This window comes from Molothrus aeneus, chromosome 7, assembly GCF_037042795.1.
Source record: "Molothrus aeneus isolate 106 chromosome 7, BPBGC_Maene_1.0, whole genome shotgun sequence".
Taxonomy (NCBI): domain Eukaryota; kingdom Metazoa; phylum Chordata; class Aves; order Passeriformes; family Icteridae; genus Molothrus; species Molothrus aeneus.
In genome coordinates, this window is record NC_089652.1 from 30,462,081 (window position 1) to 30,479,905 (window position 17,825).

The 17,825-nt window shown below is 39.0% G+C and overlaps 1 protein-coding gene across 1 annotated transcript; it reads right to left on the reverse strand.

The window, feature by feature from the left end:
• Positions 1-1,960: 1,960 nt before the first annotated feature.
• DDX18 (DEAD-box helicase 18) lies at positions 1,961-11,269 on the reverse strand. Its single transcript, XM_066553295.1, has 14 exons — positions 11,109-11,269; positions 10,808-10,996; positions 9,700-9,834; positions 9,061-9,196; positions 8,649-8,749; positions 8,353-8,552; positions 8,150-8,264; positions 7,174-7,313; positions 6,817-6,978; positions 5,758-5,910; positions 4,986-5,099; positions 4,480-4,536; positions 3,306-3,483; positions 1,961-2,677 (listed from the first exon to the last, which is right to left on the reverse strand). The coding sequence occupies exons 1-14, from the start codon at positions 11,224-11,226 to the stop codon at positions 2,535-2,537; spliced, it is 1,941 nt and encodes a 646-aa protein (XP_066409392.1). The 5' UTR covers positions 11,227-11,269; the 3' UTR covers positions 1,961-2,534.
• Between the last annotated feature and the right edge of the window lie 6,556 nt (positions 11,270-17,825).

The window sequence follows — 17,825 nt, forward strand, 5'->3', positions numbered from 1 at the left end:
CTTTTGCACTTCTTGCAATACCATGGTGGAATAGATGCTGCCCAATACAGAGATATTTCATCAGAAACTATTTGTCATTTGCGATTTCATAAACAAAGCAAAAGGTAATTGCACCTGCACTAGACAGGAAGTTTTTAATTCCCACTTAAGTCTCAGCTCATGAATTTCTGTTCTGCTTAATCAGGAAAACAGAGCTGACTTAGTAGGTACTAGTGGCAGGGTGGAGCATTACACATGATGTTCAAGTAACAGTGTTAAATTTTTTTTCCTTCAGTGTAAGCTACTGTTACTCCAGAGCAATTAACAACCAGCCTTTCCATCTCCTACAGAAGTTTGTTTCAAAGATTTCTTTGTATTATAAAATTAGGAAACACAACCCAAGTATCACAGGGAGGAGTTGCGCAAGCTCTTTATCAGGTTTCCATGTATCAGACTTTAGAAGTGGCAGAATTTTGATGCACTTTTGAGCCCAACCAGTTCTGGTCATGAGCGTGTGGTCAGACAGGTGGTCACGGACTCCATATCCCAAGTTTTTCCTGTTCCAAACCAATACTCCACACTACTGCAGCCACTGCTTGTGCCCACATAACCACACTGATCTTCACAGTGGTTTACTGCAGCTTTGCTTACATCTCTTTCCCAGTAATTAATTTTGCAGTTAATCTAATGAGTCCCTCAGCGTTTCTTTTGCTTTAATGAAAGATAATTCCCATGCAGTAACTGCACAGCTGGCAGGTATAAACAGAAGCCTTAAACTGTATGATGATGTAGATCTCAGAGAGAACTCCTAAGATGTGCTATTAATGAAAATAAAATTAAATTAATGACATGGAAATTAGTTGGACATCTATTATTTATAAATTTTTAAGAAAACCCAGGATCAAAGATTCAAACTCAATGAGATAGGCATCAAAATTAGCACTGCTTACAATTCAAAGATTTTGCTATTTCATTGCAAGCTTAGAAGCACAAGACATTCCAATTCTAGTTAGAAAATTATTTTGACGTTAAAAATCTTAAAAGTCCATTGGGGTCTAAAGTCAGCAATTTCATAAGAGGGAAAACCAGACAATGCTCAGTTCTGAATGGTGGAAGCATTAGAAACAGGTCCTAATATTTCTCCCCATCTGCTTTCCCCAAGGATGAAAAGAAAGTCCACTGATTTTTTAAAAAATACCTCATGTATCAGCTTTAAATCCGACATGCTACCTCAGAAGACCTAAGAAATAACAGTCCAATTTATATTGGAATAACTGCTTATGCTTTGTATTTGTAACAGCTCCTGGGTTACATTTTAAATGTAAATTAAAAGCTGTTTTACTGTAATCACAGATGGCCCACATTTCTGGATTTTGTGACATTTTAGCCCTTCCTTGACACATGAACATTTTTTAAACACTTCTCACCAACTCTGTAGCCTTGTAAGAGCAGTTACCTACTGCTACAATGGCAGAGAGATGGAAATAATATGTGTAATACAATTACTCTTTTACCCAAGTTATGTATTCTTTTACTGAAGCCTCCACATTTTTTACTCTCTGCAATGTGTATTCCACCCTCTTCCATTTCAGTTTTTTTATATTCCTCCTTCAAAATACCCTTCTAGTATATTTATACCACATTTTACTTTTTCACTTATTGAGTCTCTCCACCCCCCAGTCCTGTGGCAGTGTCTTTGATTTTGCTCATTGCTGATCTGATATACTAAGACTTGAAAGCAATTCACTTTTGTAATTTACAAGTGCAGTACTTCTCACTGCATCATGGTTATGAAGCATCTTTAAAAAATACCTGATTTGAGCGCTTTAATTTATGTAATCTGCTCTCCTTAATTCTTTGCAGACTACACTAGACGGCCCCAGATTAATAAATTCAGATTTAAACATGAAGAAAAACCAAGTATTTCAGTATAGTGTTACCATTATAACACATTAAACCAGTACTAATCATGTAGCAGAACTGATGTAAGATATTTGTTTTATTTTGGACACTGTAGTTGTTATACAGATACCATGTCTGAAATTATTCACAAGCTTATACAGCCTTAATTATTAATCCATGGTTCAGTAATCCATATTCTTCAGCATATTTGATGGCCAAAGCAGAGTCCTGTAGCATTAAAATCCCTTGCAATGATTCATGTGAGCAAAACCTTTTTATCTCACAATGTCCTTATGTTGTCCACTCTAACAATTTTCAGAGGTATGCATACAAAGATGGGTAAATGTAAAGCACATTCTTCTATAAAACCTAAAGGTATTCTCTCTTTCTTTAATAAAAATCTCTGTAGTATTGATTTCAGAGATTTAAATGATCTTCTTCCTTACAACCAGTATGGCAAAATTCCCTGGCAATATTCTCCTTTAGCCACAGTTCTGAAGAGTCTTCCTGAAGTGAAAAATAAAAGATGTTCCCAGAAAAGAAAAAAATGCTTAAAGAGACCTAAAAATGGGAAAGGAGCTGTTTAAATTAGAAGCAACTGCCAGATGGTTTTGATCAAGGTAGGCTACTCCAGGGCATTTGAATGGCCAGAATTAACGAGAAAACTGCCGATTGTCAGATTTCTTGCTGATGTGTTTGAAGATTTTTGCTTTGTGGACATTCTTTGATTTCTGGTAGCCAAATCCCCCACCTCCACCTCTCTTCTGTAGTCTTCTGCCATGGTTGCTGTTCACATCTGAAATTTCATTGGTTAAAGAATTTAAAAAGGAGTAATTTGAAATAATGCATTTTGGGTTTACTAAGGGTTATTTGATGTGAGAAAAAACAGAGAGAAAGTTGAGCTACCTAATTACAGAGAAAGCCAGAACTTTGTGCCTGTGGTTCTAAATACTCCTCCAGCTGTCCAGTTAAGCTGTCCAATGTACTACTGCTTCAAATTCCATCCACTGTCAGCTTTGACAGTAATTTAGGTACAGTCTTCTAGTTCCTGCTCCTGCCCTTCTATGCCAATATTCCACGACTAAGAAACTTAAGCAAGTATATTTCAATGAAAATAATTTTGCAAGGAGGAGAACAATACTTTGAAACATGGATGCATTCCATAATCTGCCTGACTGCAACTGAGGCCTGTACAGCATGGACATGTGCTAAAAGAGATGTTTGTAGGCATTTCTGCAGTTAATATTTACATTTTCTTTGAGAAAGTACTGTTGGAGCATGATGCATTTTTATAGTTATTAGCAGAAAAACTCCAACCCCAACAACAAAACAGCAGAACTTGAGGTACCACAGGAATTCAGCAAGCTGCGCTGAATATTTATAATGCAGAAATTCAGCTTTGAAACTCTGCAGTAAAAGGATACTGAGGTCAACAAACGGAGGAACTTTAAAACCAAATGAAAGGCAGACTTTGGGAAGATCCAAGTTATTGACATCATAGATCTGCTTCAGAGAATGGGAGTCGTAAGCTCTGATGTAAGCTTTGTAAGCCTCCTGGGCTGACTTGTGAAGGAAGTAGTTCTTCTCTATCAGTTTTTCCAGCTGGTGAGGGGAAAATAAAAACATAAGAGACATAAACAATTGTAGCTGTTAAAAGTCTATACATTATATCCTGACATTTTTACTGTATGAGTGCCAATAACATTCACTCCTCACTTCAGCTAAACTGCCCTGTGACATCAAAGTGCACATTCAGGTGTAAAAATGCTTTATAAACAAGTAGAGGGACAAAAAATCTTGAAGCTGACTTACAGTACAAATAAAGCCTCAGAAATATGAAAATTTACAGAAATATTACACTGGGTTGTGCCAAACAAGTTAATCAAGGACAACACACCTGCAACCACACCATGAAACCCTGTGTATGAGAACTGCCAGCCTGACATCTGAACTGTGTGATTCCATGCAATTCTGTGCACAGTCTGATCTATCATGGTACCAATGCACTGTGAAATCAGCAGTATTAATTCTAAGCCAAAAATGAAGATACACCAGGGTAAACTATCATTTTATTTAATGTGGGCCAAGTTCCCAATACTCACCAGATCCCAGTGTTTCATTTGATGTTTAATGTACATTAACTCAGCATTCTAAAAATAAGCTACATTAGGCACCACTTCTTCCTGATTATGCTTAATTAGGAATCTCTCTCTGTAAGGACTGTCTTCACTGCTTCCTGTACTTGCTACTTTGCAGCTACTTTTCAAGTTACTGCAAAGAAACTTTACAGAACTCTTATCAAAAGAATGATTCACAGAAGTAATCAACAATAGAAACTCACATCTTCAGAATTATCTGTGCTATTCCACTCAACTCTGTGTTCCTTGGTTGTTTTTGTAGCACAGGAGCACAAAAGAATTTTAGCTTATGTTGGGCTTTATTAACACCAGCTAATTAAAAATATACATGGGCTTATATACTAACATTGCTAAAGAAGCACACATATTTTTGACTTGCAGTCATTATAGACTGCAACATTCTCCATACAAGTTATAACAAAGATATTCAAAGTAGTTGAAATATAAAAACATGTCATACCTGAGACTGGATGTCTGAGATTTTTGACCAAGAAAATTCAAATTCACTTAGTGGTACCTTAAAAACAGAAGAAGTATCAACATTATTTACACTGTGTAAATACAGTGAATGTGTTTTAAGACCAAGGACAAATAGAAAACAATCTGCTAGATAACAGATTTTTTTTAATACCACAGCTGTATCTGGAAAGTGCCTTTACATCAATATGACAGTATTATCACTTTCTTTAAGCCAGAGTAATAGAGACACTCAGTATGACACCAATTTTTACCACTTTTGCTTTAGAAGTTAAATCACTTTAATTAAAGTCACAAAACAAGTCCAAAAGGAGAGCAATGAAGCAGCTCTGTGCAGTTCTGTTAAAATGATTACCTTTAAAAGAAGACTGTTCTTCTTTTGGAATTAAACACAATGAAACTGATCGCTGAAAAACCAAACCAAACCAAACCAAACCAAACCAAACCAAACCAACAAGTTTTGCCTTTAAAAACTGGACAGAAGTTTACCCTGGCTTGTTTCAGGTACCGAAGGAAGCCCAGTTCTTCTGGTCGTAAGATGAGCAGAGCATGTCCTCTGCCATTTATTCCTCTGGCAGTCCTACCAACACGATGGATATATTCCTTTGGGAAAGAGTAACAGACAACAAGGTCAGGCAGTCTTCATCATCAACAAAAAATACACCAGAGTTAACCTTAATATAATGTAATGCATCATTCACTATTTGGTTAGATTTTTTCTTGGCACTGACACATGGATAAGGGAAGACAAATGCTGAAGGTGCAAAGCAACATCAGGCTGAGGCAGAGCCCCTGACTAAAGCATTTTGTCTTTTACTGAAGAAAAAAAATCTTAGTACACAGTAATTAAAAATTAAACCTTGAGTTTCTAGATTTTTGAATTTCCCTTGTTTACAGTAGTCTTATTCAAGTAAGAATATTATCTTTAAACAAAAAGCAAATTTCAAATGGAAAAGCTCAGGGATGCATACGTAAACTCATCCTCCTCTTGAGAAGTGTTTGGCTGTTTAGCTGATTAGATTTTCATTTCACAACACAAATAATATGCTAAAATGCAATTCTTAAGAAGGCAAACAAGGTCTTGGCTAGGGGCAGCATTTCCTAGGAGCTGGTGAAGGGCAGTGATATGAGAGGGCAGCTGGATATGACCATGGCTGAATCCTGCTCTCTGTCAAGCAGCAGGTTCAGCTCTTCTCTGCAGCTAAGTTTGTAGTCAGACTTTGATTTCTTGCTGGGACACTTGTCTATTTCCTTAACCTACCTTTGGATCATCTGGAGGGTCATACTGGACAATCCAGTCAACCTCAGGAATGTCCAATCCTCTGGCAGCCACATCAGTGCACAGCAGTATTCCAGACTCTGCATTACAGAACTGGAAAAATGTTGTAGTACGTTTGGTCTGTTTCTGCTTGCCCTGAAAAGAAAACAAACACATTGGGGGTGAAATATCAACTAAAAAAGTAATTTGAGGCATCTTTCCAAATCATGGTTTTGTACAGACCAAGTAGGACCATTTTGCAGTGAAGAAACAAAGAAAAAAATAAACCACACAGGGTTTCAAGAAGTGGCATCCCTCAAAGGTTACAATCTATCTCCCAAAACATAAAAAATTGTATAAACATTCTTCTCATGAGCACAACATGCATGTTTCAAGTCCAGAAAAAGGACATTTGCAAGTCTAGCAATATGTTAGACAGATTACAGGTTATAAAAGCAAACAAGCAAATAAAACTGACACTTGTCACAGTTCTATCAAAGAATAGCAAGACATTTCCCCCCAAAACAAAATAAAATAGGACATTTGTGATTAGATGCAACTGTTTCAAAGACTTTCAGTCAATTCTTTGTTCTCAATTGTGCATTTTGTGGTTTTGACAAAAATTTACAATGCTCATCCAAATGGTAAGAACTGGAATAGTAAATCCAGACATCACCCAGGCCTTAGGAAAAGCATCAAACACTTCAGGCATCAGACTCTGGATTTCTCTGACAAGAAATTCACTCCACATACTGAGTTTTAGTGCTTGTGAAAGGTAACTTCTTGGAAGAAAACAGAAATGTTGCTACACAGAGAGCATAAATTAGTATCAGTGTTCAGCACGGGTTCAAAAAATAGCAAGTCTGATTACTGAAGTATTATTATATAATTTTTGCTTTATCTCCTTCCTCTAGAGACTAATCAAGACCATCATCAGTTTTATGAGCAGGCTGTCAATTTATTAGAAACTGGACTGAAACAAACCAGGCAAATGTAAAGCCAGTAAGAGCTTACAGGTGTTATCAGAACAACTCAAAATAAATCAATGAATAAGATACTTACATGAATGGCCAAAACAGGCAGATCAATGTAGTTGAGTAATTCATAGTGGTACTTCACTGACATACATGAAGAAAAAAATACCATCAGTTTCTTCTTCCGGTTTTTCTTGAGGAATGTGAAGAGCAAAAGGAATCTTTTTTCAGATGGACAGACCACATAACCCTGCAAAAATTTTAAACATTGTTAGATAAAAGTAGTAAGGAGCAAACTTGTGGTTTAGGAACACAATTACATCAGGGAAGAGCTACTTTGTGAAAAAAACCTCACTAAACAGTTACACATCTGAAACACCCCAGGCAAAAAACCACAGGGCTTGGTGGTCACCGATCTCGAACCTCCCACTAATGTTTGTCTTACCTGTTCCAGACCATCTACAGTTGCTGTCTCCTTGTTATCATCAACCCCAACATACAGGGGCTCTTTCTTCAGAGAGATCTTGGCCAGATCTTCCACCTTTCTGGTTTGTGTGGCAGAGAAAAGCATCGTCTGTCTGCGCTCTGGAAAATATTTGAAAGACAGCCTTACTTTTTAAAGAAGAATTCAAACAGTGATTCCATAAAATCTAACTGCAAACTTCCCTGGGCAAATCTTCCAACTAAATCCTAATTCAAACATACTGCTACTGACAAAGAAAGAGGTGCAGTTGTATTATGGGGTGTACACCATGTTTACTTCAGCTGTCCCCACCCCCAAAATCCTAACCTCTATCAAAACACAGTGCTCTTTCTCTGTAAAAATGTTAATAATCATTTGCAACCCAATTCAGACACAAAACAAAACCCTGAGATCAATCTTCTAATTCTAAATTAATTTCCATGAATACTACAATATTTTTGTTTGAAAAAATGATTTAAATTGTGTTTAATACATCCATTACAAGGAATAGTTACATGAAAAATTAGGAAAAGAAAAACTTAAGGTAAATACTTAAAACTTCTTCCAGATACTGGTCTTAAAGGTATCAAAAAAGATTGAACTGCAAGTCAGAAATGCTTTTTCCTTGAATTTAAACCTTATTAGGAAATAATGAATTGCAGGAAATAAACAGGCAGGGGAAGATGAATGAGAAAATGGAAACATTAAACTAAAAGGATTTTATATGAACAGAAATATATCTCTGAAGAGCATTTGAAAACTCTGTTCTTCAGATAAATGATGTTGAATAAGTAATATATACTGGCTAGCAGAAAAAAAGGATAGAGTAAGAAATCCACTATGAAGTTCATTTACAGAACTGTAAAAATTAATAAGTTCTCCTATAATAATAGAGTCAGAAAGAAGACATAACGTTAGTCAAGTGATTTCCAGGAAAGACAGGGTTTTTTTTTCTTACTTGGTAAAAGTTTTATGATCTGTTTCATTTCTTCTTCAAATCCAACCTCCAAGATTCGATCTGCCTCATCAATTACCAAACACTGCAAGTTCTTGTACATGAAACCTGGAGTGTTCTAGAAGATTAACAAACTCACAGTCAGACAGGGAAAGGGGTTTTTATTATGTTTTAACAACCAGATTAGACATCAATTAGACATCTACCTGCATATGATCCAGCAGTCTTCCTGGTGTGGCTACAATGATGTTGATTCCATTTCCAAGCTTCTGTGCTTCTGCTGATCTGTTACTACCCCCCATTATCAGACCATAGGTATGAACATGATGATTCATAAGTTCCTTAAGAACTCCATAGGTTTGCATAGCCAGCTCTCGAGTAGGAGAAAGAATAATAACACCCGTTCCTAAAAAATACATCAACCAGAGAGTCACTTACAACTCATCCAACCCTCCAAAGGCTGCTTTGCAGTCAAATTCAGCTGTGAAATGAAGAGCCTTACCATTTCTAGGCATGAATTTCAGCTTGTAGATGAGCTCTACTGCAGGAATGAGAAACGCGAGTGTTTTTCCACTGCCTGTTTTTGCAGCTGCTAAAATATCCCTGTAAGCAGCAATAGAAAAAGAAGGTTTTAGTTGACCATACCAAGAGAAGAGCAATCTCACTCTGATCCATGCTGACAATGTAAAAAACTAACATGGCTTAAAGAAGACCAGTGGAGTTGGTACTAGGAGCTTGCTGGCATAGGCAGGTCACAGCAATCAGCCAGTGGAAGGCTGGCCTCAATGATCATGGAGGTCTTTTCCAACCTTAATGATACCATGATTTGATTTTATGATTCATATATATAGCTTGCCAGCGAAATTTACAAAATATCTGGGGTCATTAGAGTGACTAAAAGCTTTATTTCTTACCTTCCTTCCAGAAGGGGCTTAATACTTTTATGCTGAATTTCGGTCATGTGTGTAAAACCCATGTCATTTATGCCTTTCAATGTATTCTCACTGACACAACCAGCCAGGGAAGCAAAGGAATTGTCTTCAAAAGCACCTGAAGTGAGGGGTAAATTAAAAAATATTTAAATTTATTTCTTCTGCCATCTGAGATTAACCAGTTCAAACTGACCAAAGGACTTCTTCTTATTGCATTCTACCACAAAATCCAAAGACACCGGCAAAATACTCTGTATTAATGTGTTCATAAGAAAACTACAAAGAGTTAATAAAAATGAAGATGAATGCACTGCTTCTTCTGTCAGATTTACTAGTTCTACACCTCCAGCTTGCTCTTCATGGACTCCTTCCTTTACAGATAAGCATATGTGTATATAGGTTTAAAAAACACTTTCACTGGGAATTGTAGGACCAACAGGTGTGAATATAATGCAAATTTCCAAGAACAGCATGTGGGTGAGAGCTGTACAGCTGCCAATGTCACATCATGTATTCAAACACCTGACTCACAAAGCTCACTTGAAAACTGCAACTTGCTCTGGAAGGAAAGGGTCAGACCTTGGGATTTTGCCTGTGCATGAAAAAGAGAACACAAGATACCTGTTACACCTAGTGGCAAACTGGGCACTTCATCCTCCTCCTCTTCCACTTCTTTCTCTCCAGAGTCCTGCTTATCTCCATCTTCTGCCTCTGCAGATTCATCTTCTTCAGTTTTTGCTTTTTTGGTTTCTATATCTGGAGTGTTATTTTTACAGAAAACAAGTCAGTTAGAAATACAAAGGTCATGGTTATCATGAAAAGCTGTTCCACAGACTGAATTTCCTTTAGTCTGTAAACCATGTACAAAGATCACGATTTTTGGGGTGGAAGGGGGCTGGAGGAGAGACAAGGTTTCTATGGAATCTTCTGAGGCACAGAGCAAAAATTCCCCAAGTTCCTTCCACACAGCCCACTTTGCACAGTGAAACAATGTAGCTTCATGTATATCATATGATATCTTGTGTGGAAGCAAGATAATTATCCTTAAACAGGTAACAAAATTCTTTCCCACTGGCAATGCAAACACCAAATTTCCCACACCATTTGTGGTCAGGGTATGTGAGAAGTTGCATTTTAGGTACCTGAATCTTTAGAGATGAAAGCACCTCTTCACTGGCATAACCATGATGCATGTCCCAAAAATCAAGTACATTTTGAAAGCTGCTATTACTCATGTATGTCTAGATATGAATCTACAAATCTATGCATATAAAAATATATGCAAACCTAGCAATATTTGTGTGGTGCTTTTTTAGGTTTTTTTGGTAGTTTTCCAGTATACTTCAGTTTTATAATATATAAACGTTGCCAAAGGCTGGACATATTGCTAAAAATCTGTATTGGCTGCACAGCTAAGTACAGACAGCACTCATCTACCAGAGCCCTGATATATTGAAATAATAAACAAGCAAAACATCCAGTCAACGTTACAAAGCATAGTCACATGGAACAAATAAATTGGCTAATAGTATGAATTATGGATTTAAATATCGCAGCTAGAATGAAACGTGTAAATCTTTAGACCTCAGGGACTTTAAGGCGCACACCTGACCGGCACATGGCATTTCAAACTTTCCCCGACGCTGCGGGAACCCAAAGGAGGCGCTTGTGGGGTCTCCCAGACTAACACAGCCCTGGGAGAGAGGCTGTCTTTGCTAAGAACACGCACCATCTCCTCCATTGGCCACCGCTTTTCTCTTTTTCTTCTTCTTTTTTTTCTTTTCCCCGCTGCGGGGTCCGGCTCCGTCCGCAGGCTCCGCGCCCTCCTCGGCCGCTGCCTCCTCCTCTGGCACCGTCACCTCCTCCATCTCCTCCTCCTCCGGGGGTCCCTGAGAAGTCGCCTCGCTTGGCGAGGGCACTGCACGGCGGAGACAGAGACAGGAGGAGAGAGAGGGGAGAGAACACGAAGTTAGTCACGGCTCCGCCGGCGCTCAGCCTGGGAGAGGCTCCGCGGCGCCGCCCGCTCGTACCTGCCCCCTGCGCCGCCTGCAGCTTCAGGTTGCGCTGCCGCAGCTTCAGGTTGCGCTTGTGGATCTTCCTGCGGAGCAGCCGCATGGGCAGGTTGCTGGCAGCAGCCGGCACCGACATCGCGGCAGCGGCAGCGGGAACCCCGCGCTCCCGGCACACGTGGGGAGGCCGCAGCTGGAGCCGCCGGAACCGCCGCCCGCGGGGCCTCACGGGCACCGGGCAGCGCCCTCTGGGGGCCCGGCGGAGGCAGCGCCGCGCGGGGCCCGGCCCCTATCCCTGCCCCGATCGCCGCTGCTGCTTCTGGCCTCGATGCCCGCCCCATTCCCGGCCCCGATCGCCGCTGCTGCTTCTGGCCTCGATACCCGCCCCATTCCCGGCCCCCATCCCTGCTCCGCTCCCGGCCCGCTCCCGGTCCCGCTCTCAGCCGCCGAGGCGGAACACGCCCCGGGTTTCCCTGAGGAGGGGGCTCGCCGTGTCCCACACAGACCACCCCGCCCTCACAACGCCCGTCTGCCCGGTGGTGCCTTCTTGGAAAAGAACTCTGAGATCATCGAGTCCAACCTACGACCAAAATCACCCCGTGCCACTGAGCACCATGTCCAGGCTTTCTTTAAACACCTCCAGGGATGGTGACTCCACCACCTCTCCGGGCAGTCCATGCCAATGTTTAATCACAATTTATGAAGAAATTCTTTCTTATATCCAACCCAAGCCTCCCCTGGCGCCACTTGAAGCCGTGTGCTCCTGTCCTGTTCCCTGGGAGCAGAGCTCGCCCCCTCGCTGCCCCCTCCTGTCAGGGACTGTGGAGGGCAGAAGGGTCCCTGAAGCTCCTTTTTTTTCCAAGCTAAACACCCCCGGCTCCCTCAGCGCTGCTCACCAGCCCTCGCCCAGCCTCACTGCACCCAGTGCAGCCCCCGGTGCCCTGGAACTGAGGGCACAGCACTCCAGGTGTGGCATCACCAGTGCCAAGCAGGGAAAGAGTCACTGCTCCTCCAAAGAGGATTCCCCAAGGCTGGTTCCTGACAGCAGAGGGCACAGACAGCACAGGGATGTGCTTTGCCACCTGAAACCAGAAACCAGCGCCTTCTGAGAGACCCGAGACTACAGACTGAATGAGGTTCAGCCCTTGATACCTTGCTGTAACACAGAATAAACTGCCGAACTAATTCTATATTAAGTAACGAAGTAATTTTTCACCATCTGTATTTATTGGCTCCCATAGGTCGTTTGGATCACCAGGATAAATATTTGTCTTACCAGAGCTTCAGACTGTGAACCATACCATCTTGTCCAGACTTTCACAGACTGGATGCCGCTGCTTTAATAAATTGAACAGATTATTGCTATTTCCATCAGCTGCATTTGAAACTAAACTGATCCATCCTCAGCAAGAAAGGCTTTTGGTACAGACTCCAAAGGAGCTCCATTTTACCTGCTTAATTTTAAGGAGGTGAAAGTTTCTTACTGCAGCTCAGTGTAATTTAGGTTTTGTGCCTATTTTCTCTCTGGCTACCTTATATTGCATTTGCAGAATATATTTTTAAGTAGACAAGTTTGCTCTTCCTAATCTGTACTGATTTATATGGATGTGACTAGGTTTACTGTTTGGATCCAGATTTAACCCAGGCAGTGCTTCTTTCTGAAATATGGTCATTGTGCAGATAAAATGTGTAAAGATCTGGACAGCAGGGAGCTGACGCTAATACACTGAGGGAGGACAATGTTACATCCTTTGGGCATGGCATGGTCTTCATGTTCCCATTTAAACCAGTAGTGCAAGGATCATCGGTATTTTTGCTTTCACCCACGTTACCACACACCCAGCTCTGCCAAGAATTAGGACCTGGTAAAGGATTCTGGTCAGGTAAAAGCCTTTATATAAAAGAACTCACCTCAGTGTCCATGCTGGGTTCTGGCTGACTTGGCAAGTCTTTGTGAAATTGCATTAGTGTGGCACAAGGTCCACATTGATAAACTGTCCTGAACAGTTATGTCAGGTCACACTGACCTGCTCTGTTGGCTACAATCAGCATGGCACACAAGGAAAACTTTATAGACAAAAGATGGTTTTGCATCTGTGTACACAGATGTCAGGGCATTCTGTATCATAATTCAGGGAGTACAGATTTATTTTTTTTTTTAGGTGGCAAATTATCATGAGCTCCAAAATTGCTTTCTCTCAATATATTCTAAAACATGTTACTTAGAGTTAACAAACAAATGTTCTTCTCTGGAAATTTCAAAATGTGTTTTTGAGCTTCCTTCTTTTAGCATCTATTTGTTTTTCTTCAAGCTGTTATTGTGGAAAGTCACAAAAAAAAAAAAGAAGACTCAGAAGATAATAAAGATAATATTATTGTGACAAGTCTAGACAGTAATTTAAACCACTAACGCATGTTTCTAGTTTTTCTCTGAATTTTGGCATTTCTTAGATAGCATATGAATCCCCTCTAGTACAAGTGTCATTTTTGTCCAATACATTAATTCCTAATTGCTTGAGTTATCAGGCAATCATTACTAACAATAGGATTTTCTCAAATGGTTATTGAATTGTTGTCAAAATGTCCCAAATTTTCTGCTCATGATCCTGCAGGAAGGTTTGTAGGGAAACATGTTTTGTTTGAGTAAAACCTTTATAGAGCAGAATAAGTCCATAAGAGATAAAGGTGAATATTTTTAATGGGCTGCCAATGTCAGTATTTTATCTCCCAGAGTTATAGCCAAATTCAGAATATTTGTGCCTACTTACCATAAACTAACTTAGGTTGATTAAAATGTAACACAGAAGTAGTCATTGATTTCAGTTGTATCATTTCAACTTGAAGGTGTAATTTATACAAAAGGTACCAAAACCCCATCTAGAAAAGGTTGTGAAATGAAAGTGTGTAGTCATTTTTTAATACAGGATTTTGGGAACAGAGCTGAATTAAAGAAGACAAGGTTTATTTTCAGAAATCAGAATTTTTGAAAAAATGCTTTTTTGATGTCTTAGGTTGGGCATGAAAAAAATCAACATTGATGTAATTTATGAACATCTGCACTATTCAGCTAAAAGTTCTGAACCAGAAAACTAAAGCTTTTATTGCTTGCAGCCACAAACTGGAAAACTGTTCAGAGCTATCTTTTAGTTTTTAGCAGATTATTATTTTCCATGCTATGCAAATGCAAATTTATCTGTCAGACAGTAATACAAAAGGACTTGGTTTAAAATCAGATTTTTTTTTAATGTGTCTACTTTACCAGTCTGTGTACATATGCAAATGATGGATACAAGGTGTCTGCAGAAATAATAAATTTTCTAATTTTGTGGAGATATATAATTCTGAAATATGGACTTTGACAGAGAAAAGTAACCCAAACCTGAACTGATATAAATGTCAGAGATACAGATACATTCAGATACATCACATGGAGAATAGATGACTTGATTTACCGAACATGTCGATGTTAGTGTGAGTTAGAAATTGGTGGTACAAATCATGTTTCTGTAGGCTATCACTGAATATCCCTGAACCTGTGGGAGAATTCATAGTATGGCTTACAAGGAGAGTAAGGTATCCATGTTGGGAAAAAGCAAGGTAGGCGATGACAATCACGTACTTTTAGGGGTTTGGTTAATGCTGCTTTCAGCTAATGTGTCCCTTGTGCCACGTGGCAGTCTGGTCTCAGTTATAAGTGACAGCAGCAGCACTTGGTGGACATGGCAATAGAGCTGGATTCAAATCACATCAGCGAGTTTTTTATTTCTCATTCAGCCCTTATTTTACAGCTGGAACTGAAACCATTGCAAGTGTTCTAATGCACAATCTCCTCTTTGTCACACAAAGGACCAAAGTCCAGGAAATGCCACCTTGTAGGAAATGTTCTTCCTTGCAGTAAGAGATTATTTTATGTTTTTCACCCACACACTGCAAACAAAAAGTCTCCAGGAAAACAAGGTGCTATACACATTTTTATCCTCACAGAGGCAATGAGAGAACAAAAAATACATAACGCAAGAGCAGTGCACAGTTTGTAATGTACCACTGGCAGGCAGGAGGGTACCATGAGGATAACTGAAGTGCAAATATTATGCATGGCACACAGCTGAAAAGGTTAGATTCTATTTTATTTAATTTTATTTTTATTTAAAGTTTGTTTCTGATGTTTGCAATTTAAACTTACAAAATATTTTTGGGGTCCTCAGAAGCTGCTTTTCTGAGTCAGATGAAATAATATTCAAACATTTTCTATTTTAGGAGGCTGTTTACAGGTTTGCTTCTCCTATTCTACAAACCCTAGCAGGTGTTGATAAATAGTTTGTTTTGCACATGATAATAAGCTACAGGTACTTTTATTAAGACAGAATGTAAATTCACAATATTCTTTTTTTTTACCTACAAAGATCCAATTTCCATAGTTTTCCTGGTTTTAGAAAACTTAGTGAAGGTTTCTCAAAACGCTGCAAAGGCTACAAGTAGGATCAAGTGATTTATTAGCACATTAATCAAACTGCAGGTGTAGCAACTAGTTTATAACTTACAGACTGACAGGTTCATAACCCTTAAAATAATAATTTTCTCAGGCATAAAAGGCATTCCTTTTACACTGCTCTCATTAATTTAAAGAATCCTAGTAAGTATATGACTGTCTCCTGTTCAGAAGGAGTGTCTTTTATAATGCTTTATCATTTACAGATCTTCATTTAAAATAGCTCTGCTCAAATGATATAAAGTCATGATTAAACTCAAAGAAAGTATGAAAACTGATACAGTAAGGGAAATATATAGGGTCAGCTAAAACTCTTAGCAGCTCTTTTGAAGATAAAATTTGAAGGGGAGGGATATTCTGGTGCATAGCAGCTGGATGGAGGCTGATTAGTGGCAGTTTGTGGCTGGAATGAACACAAGATGTCACCCTCGCTGTGAGAGAGCTCCAACACACAAATGCCTTTAACTGAAGAGGAAAGAGAACCAAGGATTGAGGATTTTTTTTTAAAGTGTCCGTCACATGTGTTCTTTCATTTACCTATCCTGGAACACTGTTTCACTGCAAAATTTTCTCCACCTTGCTGAGTATTTATAAGAAAATTCTCTCATGCCATTTATAATTTTTAAATTGCTTTTTAAAAATAGGTTCTGAAATTTGGAATTGGGTTTCACTTCCTTGAGTAGTAAGCCTATGTTTCTTATATTGTTAGTGAAAAAGATGATGGAGAACAAAGTGACATATATTTCTGAGTTTTCTGCAGTAACATTAATTTTCATACATTTACCTGGAAGTCTTAGAGCTTATGGAAGGATGGAATAGTAATTATTGTGAAAACCTTTCAGATAATATCATGAGCTGTCACATTTCTTCCTAAAATGTGTAAAACTTTTTGTGCTGAAGATTAATATTTTCTGTATGTAACAGTTTGAAATTCCCTTTACCTTTATTCTAAACAATACAAAATTCTTCCTTTGATGAAGATGAGGTTTAAAATCTTGAATTAAACAAAACACTGATTTAACAATGGTATTAGCATTCTTTTAATTATAATTCAACTCCTTGAGCTCAGACCTCTGAATTCAGTAATACAGACAGCATGTCCATGTTCAAAGTGACATTTATGCTTTAAATGTTTGTTTCCTTGCAGACATCCCAAGTGGGACTTGTGAGGACACACCTCAATGTCTTGTTGAGTCTTGTTGAGTGGGTGCTCCTGTTACCTTAAGTGGTCATTCTCATTTTGTTTGTGTCATCCACACAGTGGAATATCTTCATCAGTAAGGTGAGGATAGCCATACTTCTTCACTCCCACTGGCTGTTTGTGTTTAGGTTGCAAGGCCTTGAAGAAAGAACTATTTTAAAGCAGGTATTTGCATGGGACCTAAAGAGACAGAGTCTGTATTGGACAGAGAAGGACCATGTGTCTCGGTGAGCTCTGGGCACTATTGTAATATTGATTAAACAAAAGTGTGTTATTCTTAACCACCAAATGTAAATATAAAAATGATAGTAAAATACTGTTTTATTGCAAAGTATACATCTAGTGGGAACAAATTCTCATCAACCTAGAGACTTAATAGGGAACACAGACCATGTCAAATAATCTGTGATACCTTCAGCTGGCTGTCATTTTAGCCCATTCTTAAACACCTTCAAGAAAATATCAAAAGTGCTCATTCTCACATTTTCCTTGGAGTGGCTCACCCCTCCCTTGCCCAATATCATTATTATGCTCTTACATCCATAGTTTTACACTAGTCTTCTGCTCTGCATAATTCTGCATGTCCCTAAACATGGTGTAAGTCACTTTTACTCTTAAACCCCTTTCAGACTGGCATTTAGGGGAGATTTAATATCCCTGAGAATGAGAATGATTGGCTCCTATCAACCATTATGTAATATTGTTTTTCCTGATTGAAAGTCAGCAGAAGATTGGGGAGTCAGCACTCCAGAAGAGAATGTTTAAGTAGCTTGTACTACTGGGCTCTAAGCTTTTATGGTTCAACCCTTTATAAACTGTGTCAAGCTGTGATAGTTATAATTATTGCACATGTTGGCTTAACCTAGATCGTGCAGTCATAATGCATTAGCCTTTCCAGCTTTCACTTGCCTGTCCTTTATTAACTGTGACATTTTCCCTTAAAGGTTCAGAGCAAGCATGACTTTATGATCCATAAGCTTTAACTAAACCGATTCTTTTTTCCCAAGGAAGGCTGTTGTGGAAGAAACCAGGAGATGGCAGTCTTTCT